The 24,437-nt window shown below is 39.6% G+C and overlaps 1 protein-coding gene across 5 annotated transcripts in view; it reads right to left on the bottom strand.

Annotated features, from left to right (window-relative positions):
* Positions 1-397: 397 nt before the first annotated feature.
* The window catches only part of LOC149231296 (16S rRNA processing protein RimM family), a 429,419-nt gene continuing 405,379 nt past the window's right edge, over positions 398-24,437 (bottom strand). For all 5 annotated transcript variants that reach the window (XM_089379160.1, XM_089379158.1, XM_089379157.1 and 2 more), the window contains 2 exons: positions 2,410-2,598; positions 398-968 (listed from right to left, as the gene is read on the bottom strand). In XM_089379160.1, coding sequence (XP_089235286.1) covers positions 492-968; positions 2,410-2,598 — 666 coding nt within the window. In that variant the 3' untranslated portion in view covers positions 398-491. The remainder of the gene's footprint in view (positions 969-2,409; positions 2,599-24,437) is intronic.

The following is a 24,437-nucleotide window of genomic DNA, read 5'->3' on the forward strand; positions in this document are numbered from 1 at the left end:
CTTTCAGAAAACTACATGGGCAAATGAACTGGTGATGCAGTGTGGTTTTGGGGATTTTACAAATTCATCGCCTTTCCTGGTTATCCCCAGCTACAGTGTTCCCGCCTTCCTGCATGCATTAAAAGATACAAATTGATCCTAGCATAATGCAGAGAGAGAGAGAGAGATTCCCACTACAAAGGCAGTATTCCCACTAGTCAGGCAGTTTTGAGCAAGATCCAGCTTTTGGAGAATTTAATTAGGTGCTGTAGACTTCCAAACGAAGACAACATGAGTAAAAGTCTTAGGCACTAATGGAAGAACATCACTTCGTTGCAGACTGTTGGATATGAGACTTCTATAAAATCCAATCTTACATAAGCCATAAAGCTGTTGTATGAGATATAATGGACAAGAGAACACAAACAAATAATCACATTGGGAGCTTCAAAAGAAAAGGATATAATTTAGCTAAAATAAAACCTCCATATCAAGGAAATATGGCATATTAATTAATGATACAAAAGAAGCGCAATTTTATTTGAAGGAGAGAATTTCAACAAACTATAGATGGAACACTGTAATTGAGTAGCATTTTGGGTTTCCGCATTTTCCTCGCTGAGATAGTCAACATGCTTTTCCTCTTGATAGTACTCCATTTTGTATAGCTTCTTGGTTAATTTCCCTAAATATTTTGTGCTTAAAATCGTGTCATAGCATGGACTTCCAGTGTGAACCCTTTTCACGAACAACTGTGCCAGTGCATCACTTTGTGGAGCTCCTTCAGGGGATGATGCATAGCCTTTTTTCCAATTCTGGCATGACAAACTGTATGGCTGAACCTCTACGTGATAAATACCTACAAGCTGTTCAGATTGTTCCTGAAATTCTTCAGCAAATAGTTTTACTCCTATATCTGCGCCTTGCTTATGCACAAACCCAAAGAATCCTGGATCCGCAACCACAGAAAGATCATTTAAGCTGCATATCTGCATGGATATTACAGAAAACCATCTGTTACACTTCAACTGCGGCAACTCACACAAAACGTTTCTAACAGATTTCAGAATACTAAAACAATTAAAAGGGCATTGGTATGAATGGACAAAGAGACTTCTAAGACAGCTGTGTAGTAATGCATAGAAGTTATATAGATGGCATAAATAAGAGAGGGTGTTGAATTGAAAGACATCAAAATTGCCTCAATCGTAAGGATGGACATCAAATCAGTAGAACTTGGCCCCCGGTACTTGCTAACAACTTTTAAGTTTATATTCTCGTTCCTGTTAAGAACCATAAATGGATATAATGATTTCGAAGAAATTTGAGGTGAAAATAACTTGATAACCATAATCAGGGCCGGCCAACCATAAATGTGAACAATTGATTAAATACAAGTATAAAAAGGTTGGAGAGAAGCATTAATATCCTTGACATCATCTTGTTCTGAATAGGAACTGTCAATAGAAAGCTTGAAAAGTTGACCAGAAATGGATCCCATCACAGAAAATCCAGAAGAACCCTACACCAATATGAAAGGTTTCTGTTTTCTCCCATATGATTTTTTCGACAGAATACAAACAGTTTTTAGATACTTGAGCATCAACCAATGCAAATTGGAGATACAGTGGTTTGAACTTTTTCATTTGCATCCTACTAAAAAATCACCGTAATGGAAGGGATGCTCAGATTCTGACTAAGAATCAATCATTTCAAGGACCAACTCTTACCGAAGAACTTTACGAATATATTTTCAATATATAAGACTCATAATTAAGGTAATACAAAACTAGCAAAGGTTATATGAAACTAATGTCAAGATAGATGTTATAAAACCCAATGGCAGGAAACACTAGATTTGAAATTGTCAATTATGTGAAATATATGCACGTGGACCTTAGCATCCACATTAATCGCACATGAATGAGGCTACAAATGGGGGAATGCAACTGTAAGTAGGCTTCCAAATACTACAACATCAAATGGATAAAAGAAGCTACGAAAAGGAAATATTATGTATTTATTTTTAAGCACAATCTAAGAGGATTCCAACCATTATGTGATAAATTATTAACATGTGAAATACAAGTGCTGGGCATTTGGCTAGTCCCATGATAGCAGGTGTCCATTTTGGGTGAGGCAAACTTGTCTAAATTGACAGGTTTACTAAGGATGCCATCCATAAATATGGGAAGCATCCCATGGTCTCCCCATGAGGTATTTCTTCAGAAAAGGAAAGTGCTATGCAGATATTGTTCCTTCTCTGACTGCCACTATTTGCAAGTTTTCTTTGCAATAGAAAATGATAAATATTTTATCAATAAACAGATCCAAGAAAAGGGAATTAGATTTCTTATGCCTCTGAATGCGAAGGAAGGAAGCCTACATAATATATGCATTGTAATTTTAAATGAATACAAAAGTATATACCTGCACATACTGTATGTCCATTTCAGCTAGCCTTTCAAGAATTCTTTGATTTAACAAAGAGCCAACAATGCTACCAGGCCCTGTTGGTGCCTGAATTATTTTCCAAGGAGATTCCAAAAGGATTTTGCTTTCCCTGCTGTCACTAGACATTCCGATACAAGGAAGGCTTTCTTGTGTTGAAAACCAGACCTGCATTGCAAAAGCCGCAGTACAAATAAACTGGTCAAAGATAGATTCAAAACACGCACCAGAACAGAAAAAAACAGAAAGCAATTAATATTCCCCTGAACTCTGCCCAAGGTACAATTTAATTACTGAAAGCTATAAGCCGTCAAAAAGCTAAGCAAACTTGACATCTTCTGGCATAAACTAAGGCTATGTAGTTAAGTTGCACAGATACATATACAAGCTGTGTGTTTGGCATGGATACAGCATATATATATATATATATATATATATAAACTATGATGCATTAGTTTTGGGGACAGGAATGACGGGGACGGGGGACGAGTCCCCGGAACAGCTAGAGCACAGCCCCAAATTTTCAGGGGACGGGGGGACGGGGGGTTGGGGACGGCAATATATATATATACAGAATTCAATATTAACATTTGTAGTTGTTTCAAGCTAGTATTATGCAAAACCCTCACACTCGCCAATTAAAATATGAAGAGGGATTGAGTGACATCCCATTATTGGCCACTAGACATGAGCTTTAGCTTTAGGAAACTTAAGTGTAGCTAATTTAAATTTGTAATAAGGTCCATGAACAATCTATCAAGGATAACTGTCCTTATATTAGTTTTTTTTCCTCATATTTCTTGTTAATGATGACTACGTTAAACACAAAAGTCATTCCATTTTCAATAGGTTTTGCAAACTTTTATAGTTGTGTTGAAAACCACTATAAAATAATTTGGTTCTCTAGATATTAAATTCATATTTCAGATTAAGAAGGGGATTGAATAGGAATTTATTTAAACATTTAGTCCTCAATCCAATTCATAGCTATATGATTGTTTTCATAATGCTTGGGGTTGGGATGATGGAAGCACTGAACTTGAATGGGTCCTTGAAACCCACATACAATATGTAAAAGCTGAGATGATCCTAAGAAAGAATAAAAAAAATAACCACAAGGAACATCCTTTTAAATTGTTCTCGAACTTCCGGGGAGTGGAACGTTGCGCCTTCAACCGCAGCTCGGCGATTTGAAGATTCAGCTCCAGCTGAACCTTTGTCGTCTCTTGTTTGGCCTCACGGACTCCATTTGTTAAACTGTGGATCTGCACTTCTACCGGTAGATCTGCTGTGATGGTCAACTCCGGGACTCGTCGGCAAGCGTCATCTACCGTCTGCACCAACTGTTGATTCTGCGACACCAATTCGTCACACTGCAAGCTGAGTTGTTCTATGTTTATTTTCTGCTCGCTAAGACCCTGGATCGTGCAGCTCTCCCGGGCCCACAGTTCTGTCGTTATCCCATCCTGTAACTGATACAGCTTTTCCCAGGGAAGGGCAGCCAGGTTAAGGCCAAGGTCTTTCATCATGCTAAGTGACAACCGATCCATCGCATTGGACGACACTAGAGCTCCCTCCGGCAACATTATTGTGTTGGCCGTCCTCGCGCGCAACATCTGCTCTGTTGCTAAAGTTCCTGCTGCGACGTGTGTTGACAGGGTACCTTCTTGAGGGGGCCGTACTTGTAACTCCTACAGTTGCGCCCTAAGGGCCCCCAACACAGTGTGATGCTCCTACATTAACTCCTGAAGTGTTTCACCTGTGACATCGCGAATCGTTCGCTGATGTCATGGAGATCACCTTCGATTAAGTTGATCGGGTCAATGGCCAACCTCGAGGCTTTGACCTTCTTCCTTGGGCCCAATCTTTCTACGATGCGTGGGCGCTTTAACTAGGTGGACGCGACCCTTGGGTACGTGCTCCCTTCTGTTGTTTCTATTTCCTCTGCCTCCTGCCCTGAGGATGTTGCTTGGCCCTAGTCTGCTTGTGTTGTCGCTGCCTATGCTACTGTTGCTGCTTCTGCAGCCTTCTTCTGCTCAGCGGCGTTCTGTGCCGCTTTGCGCATTGCCCTTACCTCAGCTGCTGCTTTTACTAATTGTAGTGCATCATCAACAATATCCCACCAATGATCTTCAAACGTGAAAGTTAACAAAAATCCCTCATGCAAGATATCCCATTTGCTCGTACCATGGCGGAGCTCCGTCTCAGTATACCAATTCACAACTATGACACCCAGGGTATGACAGAAAAAATGCACCCATTTAGGCTGTGGCTCTTCCCTGTAGACCTTGGTCCATTTCGCGAGGTGTGTACATGGATCATCCCGTTTGTCATACTTGTCTGCTAGCCCCATTTGCGGTTTCCCAAATCGTAGGCGCATCATCCTTCTGCATCCGCGCCAATCCTCAAAGCTTCTTTGATGCGTACCCCACCACCTTGCGGGCGTAGCGTGCAGTGCCCATTTCAGAGCATCAAAACGCTGTTGTTCCAGCACTTCTCTTTCAAATTTGTCGAAGGATTCATCCACCATTGTTAACCTGTCATACATAGGCAAATTTCTTACCTTGGTTGTCACACAGCGTAGTGATCGTACCATCATGTTGCAATTGAGTGTGGTTACCTCATGTAACCGGTTCTGCCATCGTTCTATTTCTTCATCTGAATCCGAAGTGTAGGAGCTTTCGCACTCCCACGAAATTCTGCCATCTGCTGTTGGATTCACCCAATCTTACTCTCAAGCGGTTATTTTGTAGATACAGTCGAGATCGTCATCACTATCATTGTCGCGCACCAATTCTGTGTAGCGCGATCCTTCCGCAGGGTCTAAAGGTACCACTATGCGTAGTGACTTTTTCTCAAAAATCATTTTGCGCTTCTTCAGATTTATGACTCTGTTCATATCAATGGCCCAATCTATTCCTAGTAGTGCGGGATAGGGATTGTTGTGATCGACAATCTCTATCACTTTGAAATCTACCAATGCGCTCGCACCTTCGATGTCTACTATTATCCCCTGCAATCTTCCCATCGATACAATCTTCTATTGATTCGCCATTCACAATTGAATAGGGGACCATTGCAACACGGGCCTACCCATACACTCCCATGTCTACTTTAGCAATACATTCGCATCCAATCCTAGATCCAGAATTACTTGATCCATTTCATACTCCCCGATTTGCGCAGTCAATCTCATTTCCCTTCCTATTTGCAATGTGTGCTTTTCGAGCTTTCGGACTACGCACAATTATCCCGACCTAACGCACCTAGTGATAAGTTCCTACAGTCCTTTTATAGCCTTGCTATTGCGCAGCAGTTTCATGCATGTCTCCAAAAAGGTAGTGAGCATGGAAGGATCCATCCCCGATTCTAGTTGATCCTTACCAGTGTTGATAATATCGGTATCGGGAAAATATCGGCGAGGGTCCGGAAAATATCTTATCGGAAATATCGGCGAAAATATCGGCAAATATCGGCAAGCAAAAAAAATGCATAATATATTCATTTTTTTTCAGATTTATAAACATATAAAGCAATAACAACATGAACTAAACACATTGGCACATAAATATGAAGAAAACACTGATATATATGATGTCAAATAGAAATGATACATCAAACTTCAAAGGCGATACCAAATCCTGCTGATCCCTGATACCATAAAATCCTCCAAGAAACCTCTTAGATGCTGGTAACTTTTCTCAAGGAAAGATTTTGAGAAAGTATTATCTCCAAAAGACAAACAGTGCCCTCCATATTCATACAAATATATGCTGGTCATAACCATCCTTACACCAGTTGCATCAGTTCTTGGTTCTGCCTCATCAGAATGCCCAGAAAGTACAGCAACTTGTCCTCCAAGATGGATCAAAAAATGCGAAAGTTAGTCTGCCAAAATAGTGAAGAAAAGGCCCCAGAAGGTGATCCAGTTCAGCTACAGGTAGTCCAGTTACCAGTATCATCTATGCAAGGCACATCATGGTCATAAAAATAACTGGTTATTTCTCCACAACAAATCATATTTCCAACTTCTGCTTGAGGATGAAACAGGCTGTATATAGTTATACGGTAAAACCCTTTTAACAGGGAAATCAAAGCACTTCCCTCATTGCCTGGATGACTTGGTTAGTAAGGAACTTGAAACTTTTTGAAGAAAAATCTCCATCTCCACAACTCTATGTATCCAAAAAGTTTGTCTATCATCAACCATTTTAATCAGTTTCAGGACAGCAAACCTCCAAGTGTGGTGGTGAACGAAGTCTTTGATAAATAAAGTGCATGGGCATACTTTGGTGGGGCAGCCCAGGGTGACCCACAAGTTACAAATAGGAGGAACTGGGGGTATCTTGTATCTTTCTGACACTTGTTACTACAAATTCAAGGCAGGATTAGGTAGGAGCTCCAATAATAAGGCTGCCATTATGGTCTTAAAACTTGTCCTTAGGGTCGCTGTTGAGAAGGTTGTATAAAATTTAAATATGACTCTCTGCTGGTTATGGATTGGGCTTAGAGGGTCCAGATGGCAGAACTCATGAAATTTTTCTTTTGCGACACATCTACAAGGAGATTTTAAACTTTTTTCAATGAAGTCTCTTTTATGCATGTGTGCAGAGAAAGGAACGGGCTATTGACACTTATCGAAAGATGGACTGCTGTTTTTTCTGACCAAAATAAAATAACATCTTTAAAAAATTAGCCAATGATGTGGCTAAGTTAATGTTTACATTGTCTCACATGTCTGAGCTCTAAAAGGTCTTCACTGAATTTGGTAATTAACACAGGTCCAAATTTTTCTACAAATGCTACAGGTCTATAATTCCTTTGTCACAGGTTCGAGGTTAAATGCTAGACTTATTCCAAATTCCTCGAGAGTCCGAGCTTCTCCTTAGGGTTACAACCTATTTAGAAATTCCTTCACAGTTCAAGTTTCAGTGCCTTCGAATCGAGGTGCTCCACAGTCTGAGTTTATGACTTGAGGTTCTCCACAGTTAAGGATTAGATAAAATTTCAAGTCCAGGTCTGAGTTAAGAATACTGAAGTAATTGAAAGTTTACAATCATTACTATAACTATATATTATATATTCACAGTTCGACATTGTCTCATATAGTCTCGGCACAGTCTCTGCAATATATATAATATAGATATACGGTAACACGGTTGGTCTCGGTACAGTGTTCGTAATACGTATAGACTCGATCTCGATAGTGGACACCTCTATAACAGAGTATATATATTGGAATCGAATACAAAAGAAGGATGGTCTATGAGAATAGACTCTAACGCTGGGGCATACCTGTAAGTTCAAACTTCAAAGTTCAAACCCTCCGCAGCCACTGTTCGTAGCGTCCGCCGTCTCCAGCTCTCACGAGTCACGAAAGTTCGAAACGAAATGGCTCATTTAGGGCCTAAACCCATCTGCCCGGCGATATTTAAGGTCGTCTCGCGCTATTTCATAAAAAATCGCCGAAATCTCGGATTTCTCGCGAGATTTTCAAAATGAGAAAATCGCGCGATATTTTCCAGCCGAAATTTCGTTTGCAGGAAAATCGCGCGATATTTACGAATATCGCCGAAATATCGGCGATATTATCAACACTGATCCTTACTACCTGAAGTGGAGGCCTCCGTGAAGCTCTTCTTAGCTTCCATGAATGTCTCCTTCGCGCGCTCCAAATCAAATTCAGGTTCCTTTGTAGGAGCCTTGCGAACCCACGCACTTTCTTCTGGTTGCTTACCTTTGTCATCTCCTGTTGTGATACCACTTCGAAGCATGATGTTTACATTTGGGTCCTCTTAGGGCAACTCAGACCTCATCATCTGTAGGTTCTGAGTCGGAGGAGGCTGGAGAACTCCTTTATTGCGCAGCCTCGCTATCAGTGTAGGGCAGTCCTCCATCTCATGATCAAACTGAGTACAATATAAACATGATGCTCTCGTTGGATTTGTACAATCGCAGGCATAATGCCCTGGCCCTCCGCAATTGTAACAAATCAGCTGTCTGCGACCCCTTCCTGGTCCCATTCCACCTCGACCTCGTCTGCGCCCCTGAAATCTAGCACGCGCCATCCCTGCATTTGGATCGAGGGCTCACGTTTCGGTCTGCACTCTGTAGGCAGGAGTTTGATCCATCATCAGCTCGTAACTTCTACAGGTGCACTCATCATGGCCTACCAACCTGCAGAAATTACAAAACAATTGTTGGGATGTCTGCGTATACTTCTGTAATAGGTGACAATTATCCATAGCATGTTTTCCTCCTATCTGACAAATCACGCACCATAATGCAGGTGCCGCGCTCGGTCTTGCTTGTGCCTCTGGTCTTAATGGCATCAGCCCTCCTCCTGCCAAGTAGTTCGCGAAGACTAGACAATGGTCCTTGTCATGCCCCTAGCCTTTGCATTTTATGCACCATACCTCCTCGCATGCTTCTAGGCGAGTTGTCCTGTCCTATTTCAAACTCTGCATTTCCAGACACAAATTTTGCAATTGCGCGTGGATTTGTTGAACTCCCAGGCCAGGATCTTGTATTGGGGTCTTGTGCAGTCTCATTGCAATCTCCAAAGCCTCGGCCTAGGTGGATAACTTCTGTTGCAACAGCATCGTCCTCAAATGCAGTGTTAGTGACGCTACAAACCATGCGCAGTGTTGTCCATCCGTCAAGGTCATGTTGGCTTTGCGAATCATACTCTTCAGTCTCTGATCCAGATCCCATGGGGTCTCGCCTGGAAGCATCACGATTTCCTTAAACCCGATAATTGATTATGTCTCCGACTTTGGTCTGCTAAATTCTCTATTCAGCGCAGCCTGGATATCTGTGATCCCCGCATTTGGATGGTCATTAGAATGCTTAATGTACCATGTTAGTGTGCGATCTTGCAACGCGCTTACCAATGTTGCCTTCTTTATATTGTCATCCACGACTCCTTGTGCTTCCCATACAACTTTTACTACGAACCAAAATTGGTCCGGATCTTCATTCCCTACTCCTCTGAATACCAGCAATTTTATCACGCTCGCCATATTGAACTGTGGTGGTGGCGGAGGTGGTGTGGGCGGAGATGGAGGTGACGATGGTGAAACCGGTGGCAATGTAGGTGGAGGTGGTATGCGCGGAATTCGCTACCTTATCAGACTGATCGCACTTCTTGGAGAAACTTTCGTGAGCTCTTCCTCACTTTCCTGCCGAGGCGAAATCAAGGGGCTATTTTCTATCTCTGCACTACCTTCATTTCTATAGATCATCCCACTTCGCGTAGTCCCAAACATTAATTTATTCGCATAACCCACTTTTCACACAATAGTATTTTAATCCAAGTGTTCAAAGATTTAATGTACTTACCTCGCGGTCCTTTGAGGAAGCGTCGTTCCGCCTCGCTGTAGCTAACTGTCGTATCTACCACGAACTCGGTGATAAATCCTCCTATAATTCGATTGAGCCAATGGTCCACAACGCGTGCAATCTTATCTTCCGACGCTTCTAGTCTGCGCACTAATTCTGGAGTCCACACAATCAGTTTGTCGAGCCTACACCTTCCCTAATTGTCGCGATCCACTCATACAACTCAGAGGGGAAGGATGCAAAGAAAATTTCATGGATTTCAGTATATAAGTAGCGCTCTAAACACTATTCCTTTGATACTCATGGATTCCTGTTTTCCTACGCCTTGAACTCGTGAATTTTTCTGTCCAACCACTCTTCAATTTCTTTTTTCGTCAGATTCCAGTGACACGACATCAGACATCCCTTATGCAGATCCCGGTCCCGTCAATGGAACCATTTGTTGGCTTGTTGGGGCATGACCCAAGTTCGGAAGTGATTTAGCCTAACAAATCCCGGTACTACTGGCCCTTTAGGCAACAGTCTGCAGAGCGCGGATTGAGGTCTCACCTGAAGTAGTATGGGAGGGTGCTAGAACCAGGTTTCCGCACCTTGGGATGTCTGATGGTTTCAAGTGGTCCACGGTTCGACCCTACGCGCACTTACTGTTCCTCACACCCTGTGATGTTGCCTCCGCACAGCCCTACTCGGGGGTCGAACAGTGTTATTACTCTAGTCCTTATTAGTAGCCTGATATTAGTTGATTAACTTAGCTTATCTGTATGCTTTCAGTTATACTTAACAATATTCACCATTCATACAAGTGCGCGCAGTAAATAAATAGTATAATTGCAATTGTGATCAAACATATGATAACTTAGAACAGATGCACAAAATTTGTAATAAGCCCTTTCTTTATTAATCTTTTCTCTGGTTACAGACTCAACTCTACCCTGCGCACTCAGCTGCAGGGGTCTGCGCACTCAGCTGCAGAGCCTCTTCCTACTACTACGACCCAAGACACACTTAGACTCTTCTTCAATGCTCGCTATCTCATTCTATCCATTAGATTCTCTCATCTTTACAACTTAGAGTCTCGCTCTATTTATAGAATCCCAGATCCGCGAACCATGGGTAGGCCAACATTACATTCAAACTTAGGGCAGACAGCCCTATGATTCTAAAATACATTCCGTGCCCACAATTCGCAGAGCTTTACAACAATATCACTCAAAACTTGGGCTTTGAGCCCCAAAACATGTTGTGGGGGGATTCCATGCCCAACACATACCTACTAAACACAGTCATGATCCCAATTGTAATCATGGTCTTGGTGGTGGTCTAAAGAAGATCTCGATGGTAATGCAGCAAGGTGTAATAATGATGCAACGATAATGATAGTGCAGTAGAGATGATCTTAGTAAGAATGCAGTAAAGATGGAACAATGATGAAGCAGCAACAATGAACTAAGTACAGAAGTAGATATGGTGCAGCAGTCATACTCCCATGAATATCTCAATGAACGAAGCATGAATGATGATCTCCATGAAGTAGTAACGGTGATGATGATCTCAGCAACAAGAAGAGGATTGGTGTCTTGGTCTTGGAGTGGCCTAGTAGGTCAAGGGTCATGTCTTGGTGTTCATAAATTGGAATCTCTATAAGAATTTTGTGCAGGTTTTCCTCTCCAAGAGGGAGAGGTTTTGGCCTTGGCAGAAAGCCAAACATCTTGTATTCTTGTCTCTTTGTTTTGGTAGCTATTTGATGAACTAACGAAGATACACTAATAGTAACAAATGAAGATTATGTTAAGAAGAAAATTTAAAACACCTCGCAAATAGTTATCATGCTAGAAGAATCTCATTAACTCTAACTACCCTAGATTCTTCAACATGGTATCAGAGCTAAGGTTCAGAACTCAAAGGAAGGGAAGCAAAAGAGACATACAAGGATCAGTCTTCAAGAAGGGCATCAAAACAAGCTTAAGGGTTTTGTCAAGATTAAAGAATCAAGTCTACAATAAGCACTCTACAACAGCAAAGTAACTCCACATCAAGAACTTGTATCTCCACATCACCATCAGCAAAAGACCACGAAGACTCTCATCAAGATATCTACAAAGCTATGAAACTCAAAGGACCTCAAAATGAAGATCTTATCATCTTGGAAAAGATTGAAGCAGTGCAAACCTACCCTACAAAATAACGCATTGTCATCTTCAAGGTTTCCGAGAAAAAGATCATCCAAGGAAGCAACAAATCATCTCTATCAAAAGGAGCAACCTTTTTCTATTAAGAAAAGGCTTTCTCATTTGAAAGAGGACCATCCAAGAAGAAGCCCTCATATATCTTCTTCAACCATCATCAAAGCAATCGAGGTGAAGATTTCATCTTCACATGACAAGTATATTTTCAATTTATAAATTTGGTTAAATGACTTCATGATTGCAAGGACATCCACAGGTTGGATGGGTCATCAAGATTCTTTGCATGAAGAAGGAAGATAGACATAGTCCTCTAAGTAGCTGAAGTCATCAAAAGGTCTCCTCTAAATTCATGGAAAGGGATACTTATGAAAGATCCCCTCATATAGCAATATTGGAGACATCAAAGAAAAACTCACTCTCAGAAGGTGCAATGAAGAAGGTCACATGGAATCTATTCTTCATGAAATTAAAAGGGTATCAAGGGACATAGGATATCTTCATAAGATCCCATCTACAAGATCTAGGAAGGAAGATAATCATCATCATTCTAACTGATAGGCAAGGTAATAAATGTCCATGAACAAGAAGGTTACCTCGTTCAACTTGTGGTCTCTATGCTAGATAAAGAAAGACAAGTTGATGGCAAAAATATTGAAGGTTAAAAGAACTCAACCATGTGCAGAAAGGAAAGGCAAGGTTGGTCCTCAAGCAAGACAAAATAAGTATAGTTAAGATTCAATGCTATAGAAAGATTTTGGAAGCTCATATCACTGAAAGATGGAGGAAGCTGAAGAAAAGGGCCAAGGAAAGAGGGAGTAACAAATCTCTCCTATGAGTAAGATAGTATCCCTCACAAAAGGGTCCTATCATAAGCTCCTAAATCTTGTGCTATAGGATATGACAATGATAATAATATGCATCATGGCATCATGGAAGCATTAGAAACAAGAGCTCGTGACATCACCATGGGAATCATGAAGGACAAAATCCATGGCAAACAAACATGTAGGATATAGCTCTTGGGAACCTCAGTGGACATTGAAGGAAAGGAAGGAGTCATCTAAGACAAGGCTCATCATACATCAAGTCAAAAGGGAAACATCTGTCAGTTGAGGATATACAAGATCCTCAAAATTCTCTGATGGAATCCTCATCATAGGGTTCACTAATCTAGAGAGGAAGCAAGTGATTCAACAAGAACTGCAACTTATGGAATCCATGAGATGATGATATGATGACATGAAGCAAATCAAGGGATTGAAGATCTTTTACTTCAAGGAAGCTGCTGAAAGAAAACTCGATGATCTGAAGGTAAAATAAGGTGTGTATGCTTGTGTTTAATATTATAATGTCATGTCATATGGTTGCAGGTAACATGGATCATTGCTTCTATCTTAAGAAGCATGATCAAGAGAAAAAGGATCTCCTCCTCTGAAAGGATGTGGGAAGGCATAAGTCGCACTAGATGAAATCAACATAATATGTCCTCATATGAAGTATGAGGTGATTGACTACAATGAAGAAACTTTGATTGAAAGCTACTGGGAATGGAATGTGTGAGGAAGGAAGAGATCGTGAGATATGCAACCATGATGAAGGCAATCAACATCCAAAAGACCAAGAAGATTTGACTAGGAAATCTCCTGAAAAGATATGAAGACTCTGATGAAAGTCTGAAAAAGATGAAGACCCTTGACAATGGATATCTTTGGGAGATGTGTCAATATGTGTGCAGGATGTTGATACCTACAAGAAGATGTCATGATGAAGATCCATCTCGTAAGGTATGATTTAATTTAATATGATGTTTTGATTTCTTGAATAATATCTGGATAATGCAGGGCTACTCGAACAAGAGTTGTAAATACAAGTACAACTAGCATTCATGTGGTGGATGGAAGAAGCATGATGAGAAAGAAGTAGTCATATAACGAAGGTTCCAGATATGAAGAAGGCCACTTTCCATGAAGAAAGGAATGACATGATGAACTAAGGAGGAAAGTGATCAATGGTTGTTGCCCTACAAGGAAGAAGCTCAACTGAATTTCATGACATCAAGGAGAGAAGTTGATCAAGCAGCTAAAGGACCCACGAAGAAAGAAGTTGTTGATGTATAGAAGAGTCCCTAGCTAAGAGGGAGCTCTGACAGGTCCTTGATCAAGAGGGAGCTTGGATTGGATCACCCCTGATTAAAAAGGAGTGATAGTTGTGTTTTTCTATTTCATGTGTCATGCACTAGACCAGGACTAACAGTCATAAGTCTAGGTGAAGGCCATGAATGGAAATGTAGACACATGATAGACACAACATTATTTTCTTCATCTAGGAAGAAAGAATGGAGGATTGGGTAATCATCTGACATCTGATGCTTTTTGAGGATGTGTAGGGCATCCAAGATAAGAGTAGGCAAGAGGACCGATATTCTTTGAGGGTTGGGAACCCAAGATAAGAATAGTCCTAGAAGGTCATACTCAGTGAACACCCGAGTGGGTATGTACCTTGAGAGACAATGATAAAGGTGTCTATAAATCATTGGTCTCCCCAACATTGTGCTCTAATCTTATGAGAGATAGAGTTGTTAGTCAAGGTCTTGTTATAAACAATGTTGGTTACTATGATGCTATAACAGATGAGTTACCAATCCGATTCTTCTTATGAGAAATTATTCAGATTGAGAATGACCAAGTACCATTATAAATACCTCCCTAGTTAAGATGGAGTGTTGAAGAAAGTGTAACTAGGTTCGGTATTTAAAAATGTAATTTTGATCTTTGTACTTATCAAGAAAAAGAAATATTATTTTTTGTAAATTATAAGAATGGGTTTCTTGCTCATTCCATACATCTAGGAAAGTCAAAGAGTCAAAGAGATATGTAAAGAGCTCTTTTTGAGCATATATGTAATGAATATAAGTTTACCTAATGACTAGATTAGCCCTCCAAGACAAGCACAATCCTCTTGAAAAGAGCAGCAAACAAAACGATGTCAAATACAGTCAAGTCGGCCAACAAAACGACATAAAGATCAGTCATGTCGGCTCAAATGAAGTGACACAACACTTCACTCTCATGTTGGCTTATTTATAGAGACGTGACAACTATTAATAGCCCACTGAGGTGTTTCGGACAAGTCACTATGACTACGGATGGGTACTGGAGGTGTAGGAAGACAATTTCAAATAACATTTTTGGAGGTCTGTTCACAAGTCTGCAACTTCAGATGAGGACAGAATCATGGTCTTGTTACAGGGTCACAGTGATACAGTCTCGGCATAGCTGTAGCAGACTTCGGTGTGAGGAGAACTTGATTACAGTGTTAGTGAAAGTGCAAGAGAAGCCATAATCATAGTCTCATGTTAGAAGAAGGATCTCAGGGATACTGTAAGAACCCTGATTGTAAATTTATCTTTATTTAATACCAGAACATGAACATTTAAATACTGAATTTGAAAGATTAATTTAATAAATACCAACCTGTCTGCTCTGCTGTAATTCTTGTCCAACTATGTTACTAAAACGGCCAAAACCTCCCTGTCGAACTGAGTACAACCTAGGTACTCAGTCTCAGAAAGCTTTCCTATTGAAGCAATCTGATTCCCCCGTGCCCAAAAACTTCAGTATAATCAAGACTCAAGTTCTCTTCATAGCTGTACTACAGTATCCAAAAATTGTTCTCAACTCTCCGGCCTTTTTTTTCCTAAAATGGTTTTTCCCTTCTCCTTTTATTTCCTCTTCCACTGCCTTCTCATCTCTGTGTCAATATTTTGGTTACGTGTAACTTTTATGAAATCAAATCTCATTTGATTTCGTTGATTTTTATTTGGATACATAGTTTGATTTAATAAAGTTTTTTTTATATAAATTAATTAAATTTATAAAATTTATAATTTTAATTAATTTATATTATTATTTTATTAATTTTAAATTGTAAATTTTAATCTGTACTTTAAAATTATTAAGGACTTATCATATATATGATACTCTAGTGAGGTATTAATTTATTACCTTAATTTATATCTCCCCCTGTAGTAACTAATTTACATATAGTGCGATACATGCTGGTCCATGCATACGTAGCTATTGTATGGAGGTCTCGTATGTATGCTAATACTTGTATTTTATTTATAGGCGGGTCATTACAGATACTTTGTCTCGGCATAATCACAGTCACAAAGATCGTTGTCTCACAGTCTTGATGTGTTCATGATAAAAAAGATCTTTGTGATCATCCAGTCTTGGCATACCTACTAAACACAATCATGATCCCAATTGTAATCATGGTCTCGGTGGTGGTCTAAAGAAGATCTCGGTGGTAATGCAACAACATATAATAATGATGCAACAGTAATGATGGAGCAGTAGAGATGATCTTAGTAAGAATGCAGTAAAGATGGAACAATGATGAAGCAGCAACAATGAACTAAGTACAGATGTAGATATGGTGCAGCAGTCATACTCCCATGAATATCTCAATGAAGGAAGCATGAATGATGATCTCCATGAAACAATAATGATGATGACAATCTCAGCAGCAAGAAGAGGATTGGTGTCTTGGTCTTGGAGTGGCCTAGTAGGTTAAGGGTCACAGTCTTGGTGTTCGTAAATTGGAATCTCTATAAGAAGAATTTTGTGCGAGTCTTCCTCTCCAAGACAGAGAGGTTTTGGCCCCGGCAGAAATCCAAACATGTTGTGTTCTTGTCTCCTTGTTTTGGTAGCTATTTTATGAACTAACGGAGATACACTCTAAAAATAACAAATGAAGACTATGTTAAGAAGAAAAGTTAAAACACCTCACAAATAGTTATTATACTAGAAGAATCTCATTAACTAACTTCCCTAGATTCTTCAACAAAGCTAACACTCTTTGCCCTTCGTTTCTATCAATGTTTGAAATTTTTAATTATAATGTCCATAATCGTTTAGTCAACTCTAGTACATCTATAATTGTAATGTCGTTATCTATAGCAAAGAAAATAAATGCAAAATGGGAGAAAATCGATGCACAGATTATTCAACTAGATAGGTCTCTTCTCTAGGCTATTGGTGAGCTTAAGAATGTGCTTATCAAACTAACAAAAGATGATCGAGTTCACCAATGTATAGATATTGTGATCATGGACATACCAGAAGCCTATGGTGTACTTCTTAGTAGAGACTAGTCTAGCAAACTACAGGGATATTTTGCAACAGACTTTGTGACCCATATAAGGGCAGGAATAATCAGATTTGAGTAGATAGTGATTCGTACATGAAATACACTGTGACACCACTTGAAGGCCACACTGATCCTCTTGTTTTTGCTCATCAGATTTTTGGGAATTGCTTTCTTGAAACCAACCTCGGTTGCTATCAGGCACAGCGATCAACCGTTCCACCAGTTACACAGCTGGAACTCCTTCCTTGCTCTCTAGCTGGTGAGAATGAAACATGTAACATAGATGTACATAATAGTAGTAATAGTAGTAATAGTAGTATAGGAAGTAGCTTTGTAGCTCATAATATTTGGACTCTATATTTCGATGGTTCAAAGACGCGGGATGGTTTTGAAGCAGGTTGTGTTCTTCCAGACCCATGCAATAAGAAGCATATCCTTTCATGACGTATGGAGTTCGGGCGCACCCATAATATTGTTGAATATGAAGCCCTCGTACTCGTGTTAAAGAAAGCTATTGACATGAAGGTAGAAATTCTAAAGGTAATCGTGACTCAGAGGTGGGTACGAGATACTATACACTGTGTTTCACTGCATCTTAAAAACTAACAACAGGAGATATGGTGTTTGATCAACCATTTCAAAGCTTTTAATATTGTTTATGTTCCTAGAGTTAGAAACGCTACAGCAGATGCATTAGAAAATGCAGCTGTCAAAATGTCGCCATTGAAAAATGCTTTTTCTATTAAAATTATATATAAACCATCTATGCCAGACAATGTCACCAACTTACGCATTTTCAATGATGACCAAAAGATGCTACACTTTATGGCTAGTGTTGACGTATTCAAAAATGTTTCCATAGAGGAGGATGAGCACGATCAAGCTCTGTAGGAGGTGGTTAATGCAACAAAAGGAACACTATGCCTAAGGGTGTGGTGTCCTTGGAGAAATTATATGACCTGCAGAACCGATTCAGAGGGCCAACCAACACAAAGACTCAGAGTTCAAAGTTAGCATCTGAACAAGTCAATTTGGGAACTCTAGAAGATCTGAAGTATGTGAACCTCGGTACTTGTTGTTCTCCACAAGAACGACAACCATTTATCTGCTTATTCAAAAAGTATCGTGATGTGTTCGCATGGACATATGACACTCATATCATTCAGCACGTCATTCCTATAAAAGAGGGGGTAAAGCCTTTCCAGTAGAAGTTACAAAAAGTTCATCCAACACTGGAACCCCTCATACAGAAGGAATTGAGAAAGTTGTTGGATGCTTGGATCATCTTTAAAGTCAAACATTCCATATGGGTTTCCAATCTGGTCCCAATCAGAAAGAAGTCCAAAGAGATAAGATTATGTGTATATTTTCACAACCTTAATCGGGCTTCTAATAAAGATAACTATCCAGTGCCATCCATGGAGCACATACTCCAGATAGTATTTGGGTCTGAAATGTTTTCACTACTAGATGGGTTCTTAGGTTATAATCAAGTGCTAGTAGGTGAACTCGACTAACTGAAAACAACCTTTCGGACCAAATGGGGAACATTCGCTTTCAAGAAGATGTCATTTGGACTCATAAATGCAGGTGTGACACGGGTTGCGGGGAAGCAACACCCCCCCCCCTCACGTCCCCGCTTTGAATTCACGCTCCAATCAAGAGCACTTCAGGAGCTAGTGGGGAGCATGCTCCCAAAGAAGGAGCAATTTCGGGAGCGTGCTCCCTACAAAAAAACGCTCCCTGGTTTTTCAAGAGCATTTAGTCATTTTTGCAAAAAAAATTGCAGAAACATTCCAAATGCAATTTTTTTTCAAAGAAACAAATAATTTTTGAGTGGACCAGCCTAATGATCAAGCCTATGGCCCTAGTACTGACATGTGATTCATGGTGATATTAAATTCTTAAAGTAAAAGTAACATTCTCCTTAATCTACATTTTCATCCTTTTAATTAAATTTTTAACATTACCATGAAATGACTTGGGATGTTTGAGAGTGGTTCCGACCTCATTGGATTTCATATGAAGAAAATAGAATTTTAGATCTCATTCAAAATCCAGTAGACTTACCAGTTTTTCAAGATTTCAGGACTTGGGGGATTGCAATGTTTCCATTGGATTTTGTCATGTATTAGGGTATGGAACCCTCATTTAATCAAGAGCACCAATACCTCTATGTACCTTGATGTTAGTGACAAAGGTTGTCGAACTCCTCTATCATGACCCTCCTAAAAATGTATGCATCACTCAAACAAAATCTTGACTTAACATGCTATGTTTTTTCTATCTTACATTAATGCTTAGAGGGTGATATTAATGACAAAGATCCCTATACAGATCCAAATGTAATGACAAAGATACCTCTGGATATTAATGCTTAAAGGGTGATATTAATGACAAAGATCTTGATTTTCAAACAAGACTAAAAAATTAGACATTTCTCGTGGTGGCAAGAGGCCCAAGCATTAGCAACAGATAATAGATTTAATTGTCTTTTCTAGTTTCTAGTAGTTTTTATAACTATTGACTCTTTCATATTTATTATGATATTTTTTGTAAACAATATAGGACATTTTAAGTTTGAATCAGTAATGAATTATGAATATGATGCTTCGTGAAAGTTGAAAGTTGTTTCATTTCATTTCATTTTATAACATTTCATTTCATGTTAGATATTATTTGTTGTAATGGTTACACTTAGCTTACAAGTACAACTTTGGTGATCAATGATGATAAATGCTATATATTGAATCTTGAAAGCTTGAAACTTTAAGATTGATGAATCATGAGACGCAATATGTTGTATAGTACTATGTTACTAATTGGTGGACGTGGTTGATGAAGATTATAACTTCTAGATGATTGTTGTTATATGGTTCAATGTATGTTTTTTACATATAATTCATCATTCTGAATGCTTTTGTTGACATATATGCATCAAAATATAAAAAATATATATATTATATAAAAAATCACTCCCCGAATCACTCCCAAACTAGGAGCTTCTGAAAATGTCACTCCTTGAATCACTCCCCGTTTTCGCTCTCGCTCCCAAGTAACCTTTGGTGTGACTTTCCAAAAAGCAATGGACATCGCCTTTTGCGGCCTCATAAGTCAGAGCGTTGTTGTTTATTTGGATGATGTTACTGTGTTCTCCAAGAAAAGATATAATCACGTACGTCATTTGAAATAGATATTTGAGTGGTGTCAAAAGTATGGGATTTCCCTTAATCCCAAGAAGAGCGTCTTTAGTGTGTCCAAAGGGATCCGATTGGGGCACACCATAGCAAACAGCGAAATTAAGATTGATCCCGAGAGGGTCAAAGCCATCATGCAAATCTCGTTCCTGGTGAATAAGAAAGCCATGCAGTCTTTCTTAGGAAAAATTAATTTCCTGAGAAAATTCATCTCTAATTATGCTCAGATAGTCAAGCCCATACAAGAGATGATCAAGAAAGATGCAGTATATAAATGGGATAAATGGGAAAAGAACGATTTTTCTCAGATTGGGCAGGCTATTGCCAATGCACCCGCACTTTTCAGTCTAGATTATGGCATAGATTTCCGACTCTATACATTTACTTTGGATTTGTCAATTGCGGTCGTGTTGACTCAGAAATATAATGAAGGAAATGAGCAGCCTATTTCTTTTATGAGCGCTAGTCTACAAGGGCTCGAGTTAAATTATCCTGCCATCGATAAACAAGAATATGAAGTATACAAGGCAATTAAATACTTTAGGCCCTAAATATTGAAAGCTCACACTATCATATTCATACCTCATATAGCAGTAAGAACACTATTCATGTAGCAAGAGCTGGTTGAGAAGAGGGCTAACTGGATGACCTATCTTCAAGAGTATGGTCTGGAGTTCGAACCAATTCATACCATAAAGAGTCATGGCCTATGTAAGCTAGCCGCCGAAGCAAGAGGTGCTCCCGAACAAGATATTTCAAGGTGGGAGCGGGAGATCAAAATGTATAATATTGAATATGTTCCTCAATCCACGTCTACAGTGCCATGGTACGGAGATCTACAGCGATTTTTGGAGCATGGCACCTTGCCCTCACACTTATCGAATAAACAAAAGAGGGCCATTCATTTAAAGGCTCTATCATACCAATTGGTTCATGGAGTGCTTTTCTGGAAGCACCACAATGGTGTCCTACTAAGGTTCCTTGAGCCGCAGGATACAAAGAAGGTATTGAAATATTTACATGATGGATTGGCAGGTGGTCACTATGCGGGTGACACTAAGGCACATAAGGTTATGTGGGTCGATTATTATTGGCCCACTCTATTTAAGGATGCTCACGCTTATGTCTGCAATTGCCAAGCATGTCAGAGATGTGTCGGTTGTGATCAGAGGTTAGTCGCCCCACTGCTACCAGTAGCAATTGAAGAAGCATTCCAATAATGGGACCTTGATGTTGATGGAGAGATTTTTCCTCATTCATTAAAACAACACCGGTATATTCTCACAACAACAGATTAATTCACTCGGTGGTCAGAAGCAGTTCCACTCAGACAAGTAAATGACCAAGAAGTCATCCACTTCTTGCAACAGAATATTATAACCAGGTTTGGCATTCCTACGTCACTTGTCTTTGATAATGAGACATTATTTTCATCATTAAAACTTTATGAATTCACATTAGAAAATGAAATTGTATTGAAACATACATCAAACTATTATCCACAGGGAAATGGTTTGGTTGAATCATCGAATAAGAACCCTATCCACATAATCAAGAAACCATCTTCTCTAAACAGAGGAACTAGCATAAAGCTTTGACCAATGCACTGTGGGTTGACCGTGTAATTCCAAAGCGTTCCCTGAGAACCTCACCATACTTCTTAGATTACAGTAAAGAACCTATCTTGCCCCTAAATCTGTATCTTCCATCCTTGCAACTCTCCCAATAGTCACAAGGTAAACCTTGCCTACTAGTTCAGAGCAAGATAGATGTGTCACTCAAACTTGAGGATGAAAGGTGCAAGGCCAAAGACTGATTTGCTGTGCATCAGAGCAAAGTACGGTTTCCTGAAAACTAGAGGGTTCTTCAACCTATGCTACCAAGGCTTGGTACCTATCAAGCTGTCTACGCTGCCTCTTGTCGGTTCTAGGAACTCCAACAAACTCCTCTGCGACCCTCAACGTCTGTCATACTTCTCTGTTGGTTCTACCACTGGTGGTGAGAGGCTCAATCAAATCCTCTTCATATTCCTGTTGTTCCATCTACTAAGAACTGCCTGGATCTCCTACACCTGAGGAAACACTGGTGTTGGTTATGGTACTCGATCCTGATATTTGTCCTCCTGCTTGTCCTTCCTGCTTCCCCTACTACTGTTGGACTAATGGAACATCTGTTGACCAATCTCTTGTTGGCATCTCTCTCAATTTTCTGAAAGCTCTATCTTCCATGAACTTTGCATCTCGTCTTTCTACAATTTTCCTGTTGCTTGGAATTTACATTCTGTATGCTTTTGAGGTCTCGCTATACTCTACGAGGTACCCCTTTTCCGCAGTCTAATCCGACTTATGTTATGAATTATATTCATAACAAGTAAATAAATAAAATAAATATAAATATTAAATAATCAAATATTAATTAGGTTAAATAGTCATTAAGTTAAGTGAAAAGGCATGTCTAAAAGACATGCCCATTCACGAAAGGACACCTGCTTAGGTATATAAATGCGGGTCCTCATTGTAACATTCATCACTTATACAATTTTTATATATAATAAATTATTATTTACAAATACCTGTGTGTATTTTTACATTCAAACCTGCAAGCTATCAGTTTTCTTGCTTCAGCCATAGTTTTTATGCTTCAGTGGTATTAAAGCCATGGCACAAAATATAATCATGCGGGTCTTTGAACGTTGTTCGCCACACAATGTGCCATTACGTTCACATCCTGAATGCATTGAGCAATTTAGTAAAATTCAAGAAGCATTTCAACGATTAGAAAAATCATGTGCAGAAGTTGCAAAGAAAAGTTATGCAAAAGAAGATGATAGCGATGGTGAAGAAACGAAACAAGAGGAAGCAAAAAAAGAAGATTTCGATCAAAATGATGATAATGATGAAGAAATAGAAGCTGATGACAAAGAAAAAGAAATTGAAGATGACAACGATGATGATAATGATAAAGAAATAGAAAGCGATGAGGAAGGAAAAGAAGATTCCGAAGAAGATGAGGAAAAAGACAAAAATGATGGAGCTAGATCGCTGGTTTGCTAACAACCAGATTGGAAGTTTGATTGGAAAAGGTGGAAATAACGTTCAAAAATTAAGAAGTGAATCGGGTGCACAAATCCAGATACGGCCAACAGATGGGTTGCCAGCCTGTGCTTTTAGTTTTGGTGAACTCGTTCTCATATCTGGAGATGCAACTGCTGTAAAGAAAGCACTGTATGCAGTTTTAACTTTTCTGTATAAACACCCACCAAAGGAGCAAATTCCTTGGAGTGATATTTTAAGTGTAACGAACCAAAGTTCACTTGTTCCTTCAAGTGTGCCTGCCTTTACTCCGGCAAATTATCTTCCACAAGGAGATTCACTGTTTGCTCATCACAATTCAGGTGCGCCAATTCTTGGTTATGCCTCCCATTTACCAGGACTGCGAGGATATGGTAGTGAATCCCCAAGTGCACGTCCTTTTAGCAACCCTGCTCTTCCCATTTCTTCAAATTTTGGGAATTCTGTGTTCAAGAAAAGCCCCAAGGAGTTTTCTATTCGGCTACTGTGTCCAAATGATAAAATTGGAGGGGTGATTGGTAAGGGCGGAAATACCATCAAAACCATGAGAAAGAATACAGGAGCAAATATTAAGGTTGAAGACGCACAAGCAGACTCAGATGAACATGTAATATATTGCAAGTTGTCAAAAAGACAACCCAACCTTTATGAAGATCACATTGCAAGTATCGATGAGTGGGCCATTTCGGAAGGCAAGGCTACCAACAACAACAATGGAGCAGATATCTATAATGTGGTAATAATGGGGCCTTCAAGTCACACCAATGGAAACATGGTTGAAATATACAATTCCTCTGCAAAATCATGGGAGATCGTGGGAGATGTAATTCCAGCGCATCTGCATATAAGACATGACTTGATTTTCTGCAACGGTTTTTTCTTTGGGTTGTTGAACTGTGATCAGTTAACTCTCTTCTGCCACAATGGCACGAACAGGCATGTCATGTCTGGCTTGAATCGTCAGCCTCACATCGTCCAGGTCACTCACATTTCACAAGAATGGGATCAGCTTCAGCAACTCACAATCTGATTCATCCCCTTTGAAAGCTTTATAATGT

Source organism: Pinus tabuliformis, chromosome J (assembly GCF_031772625.1).
Source record: "Pinus tabuliformis cultivar Carrire ecotype Pingquan chromosome J, CPIR1, whole genome shotgun sequence".
Taxonomy (NCBI): Eukaryota; Viridiplantae; Streptophyta; class Pinopsida; order Pinales; family Pinaceae; genus Pinus; species Pinus tabuliformis.